This window comes from Pundamilia nyererei, unplaced genomic scaffold (assembly GCF_000239375.1).
Source record: "Pundamilia nyererei isolate P.nyererei 1_Seehausen unplaced genomic scaffold, PunNye1.0 scaffold00003, whole genome shotgun sequence".
Taxonomy (NCBI): Eukaryota; Metazoa; Chordata; class Actinopteri; order Cichliformes; family Cichlidae; genus Pundamilia; species Pundamilia nyererei.
The window spans coordinates 3,477,280-3,479,105 of NW_005187404.1; the positions used below are offsets into that span (position 1 = coordinate 3,477,280).

The 1,826-nt window shown below is 37.6% G+C and overlaps 1 protein-coding gene across 1 annotated transcript in view; it reads left to right on the forward strand.

Annotated features, from left to right (window-relative positions):
* The first annotated feature begins 26 nt into the window (after nt 1–26).
* LOC102204329 (uncharacterized) overlaps nt 27–1,826 on the forward strand; it is a 19,820-nt gene continuing 18,020 nt past the window's right edge. The window contains exons 1-3 of the mRNA XM_005720930.1: nt 27–196; nt 1,103–1,444; nt 1,597–1,734. Of these exons, the coding sequence (XP_005720987.1) occupies nt 106–196; nt 1,103–1,444; nt 1,597–1,734 (571 nt within the window). The 5' untranslated portion in view covers nt 27–105. The remainder of the gene's footprint in view (nt 197–1,102; nt 1,445–1,596; nt 1,735–1,826) is intronic.

Sequence of the window (1,826 nt, forward strand, 5' to 3'; positions counted from 1 at the left end):
CCGCGTCCCACGTGAAAGGGCCTTAAGAAGAAATCTGAAGTAAGGAGGCGGTCCAAACCCAAACTTCGTAGCTTTGTTGTCTAAAGACGTACCATCACCAGCGGGATGATTTTATATAACGAGACGCAGATGAAGATGCACGCTGGAAGGTGGATTTTTCTTTTCGCCCTGTGGGTCGTCTGTGTGTCTTCAAATGGTAAGTGCTTCTGTGAAAAGTGTAGAGAAAAAAAAAAGGTCTAATCAGTAAACGTTTTTGATCAAAACACGCTTTTTAAAGTTCTTTTGATTGACTATTTAAACTTGGTGAACAGTTCAGAAATCTATTGATGAAAGTTACTCTTAATGTATTTACATCGTTAAACTATCAACTAACATTCATGAGACATTTCATAACGCATTAAATTCTCTACCATTTGATTAAAAAAAACTCAGAGCAGAACTCTCAGACCATAGCTTTCATTGAAATAAAACACATAACATAAACTCAGTGAGAATTTTCCACCCGCTTCAGATGTTGTCACTGATAACATTCGAAGCGGATGAATTTCCAGGATTTTTGCAACCTGTTTATCTTGCGTCTTCCGCAGTTTTGCTTTCAAACATGTCTAAACGTGAATAGAATGTGAACAGACAAAATAAATAGAAACTTTTTTGTCCAATGTTGTGTGATCTTGTTTATTGTAGGAGGAAGTTTGCACTCTGAAGTATGAAGAAGCATTTAGAAAGCGAACTCAAAATCGTGACTATAGTCATGATATCCTGGAGAATCAAACCGAAATCTTACAGATTAGTCACGAAGCTTGAAGAAAATACAGGAGAAACTTTTATCACTGCTCATACCAAACTAATAATAATACAAATATTTTCTCTGCATTTTTAACTATATATTCGTACTATCTTTCAAGATTTTTTTTAATACTGAGCAATACAGAGAAATAAGATTTATATTTAATAGATTCACATCCTTTAATGCTTACTTGAAGAAATAAAGTCTGGAGATCTACTGTAAGGAGGAGAAATAGGTTCTTCTGCTTGCTCTTTAGTCATTTGAATATGAAACGGGTAACCTGAACTTATTCTCATATTTAATTTTCCCTTTCAGATGAAGAATCATGTGAAGATTTAGGAGAATTTTGCAGCATGAGCAGACTGAGCATTTCACTTGGCTCATCTGTGTTCCTACCGTGCACTGCTCGGCCAGCCAGTTCCAACTGGGTGACATGGAGCCACATTCCCAAAGGGGAGGTGGTCAACCTGTCACCTTTAGGACATGTTAAGTACCAGGACCCCAGAAATGGCAGAGTTAAAACCTTTCCATTTCAGGGCTTGGAGGGAAACTACTCCATCAGAATTGATGATCTTGAGTTAACAGACCTTGGATGTTACTCCTGTATACAGAATAACATCCATCACCACTGTTTTCAAGTGGTGATGGTTGAAGTAGGTAAGTGGATTTTTATTTGTTTAAGTTAAGTTGAGCAGCACCCTGCAGTTTCTTCCTTTTTATGGTCACAAACCTCAGGCTCAACATACACAAAAAGACAAATGAATAAGCTACTGTTTCCTATTATTAATATGTTGTGGAATCACCTGCAGGTACAAGGAGGGACATGCAGATGATTTACATCTGTGTTAGTGTGGTTGCTCTCCTTCTGCTGTGTGTTGGCGGCTACACCTGCAAGAAATGCATAGGTGAGAACCTGACATGTCTGAAATTCTCATTCAGTAGAGATGGTAAAAGAATCTGGGTGGTTGAATTGCTAAGTGGGTCAAAGTTAACGTTGATTATAAAGCAATATTGTAAGCTTCCTGTATATAATGATGTG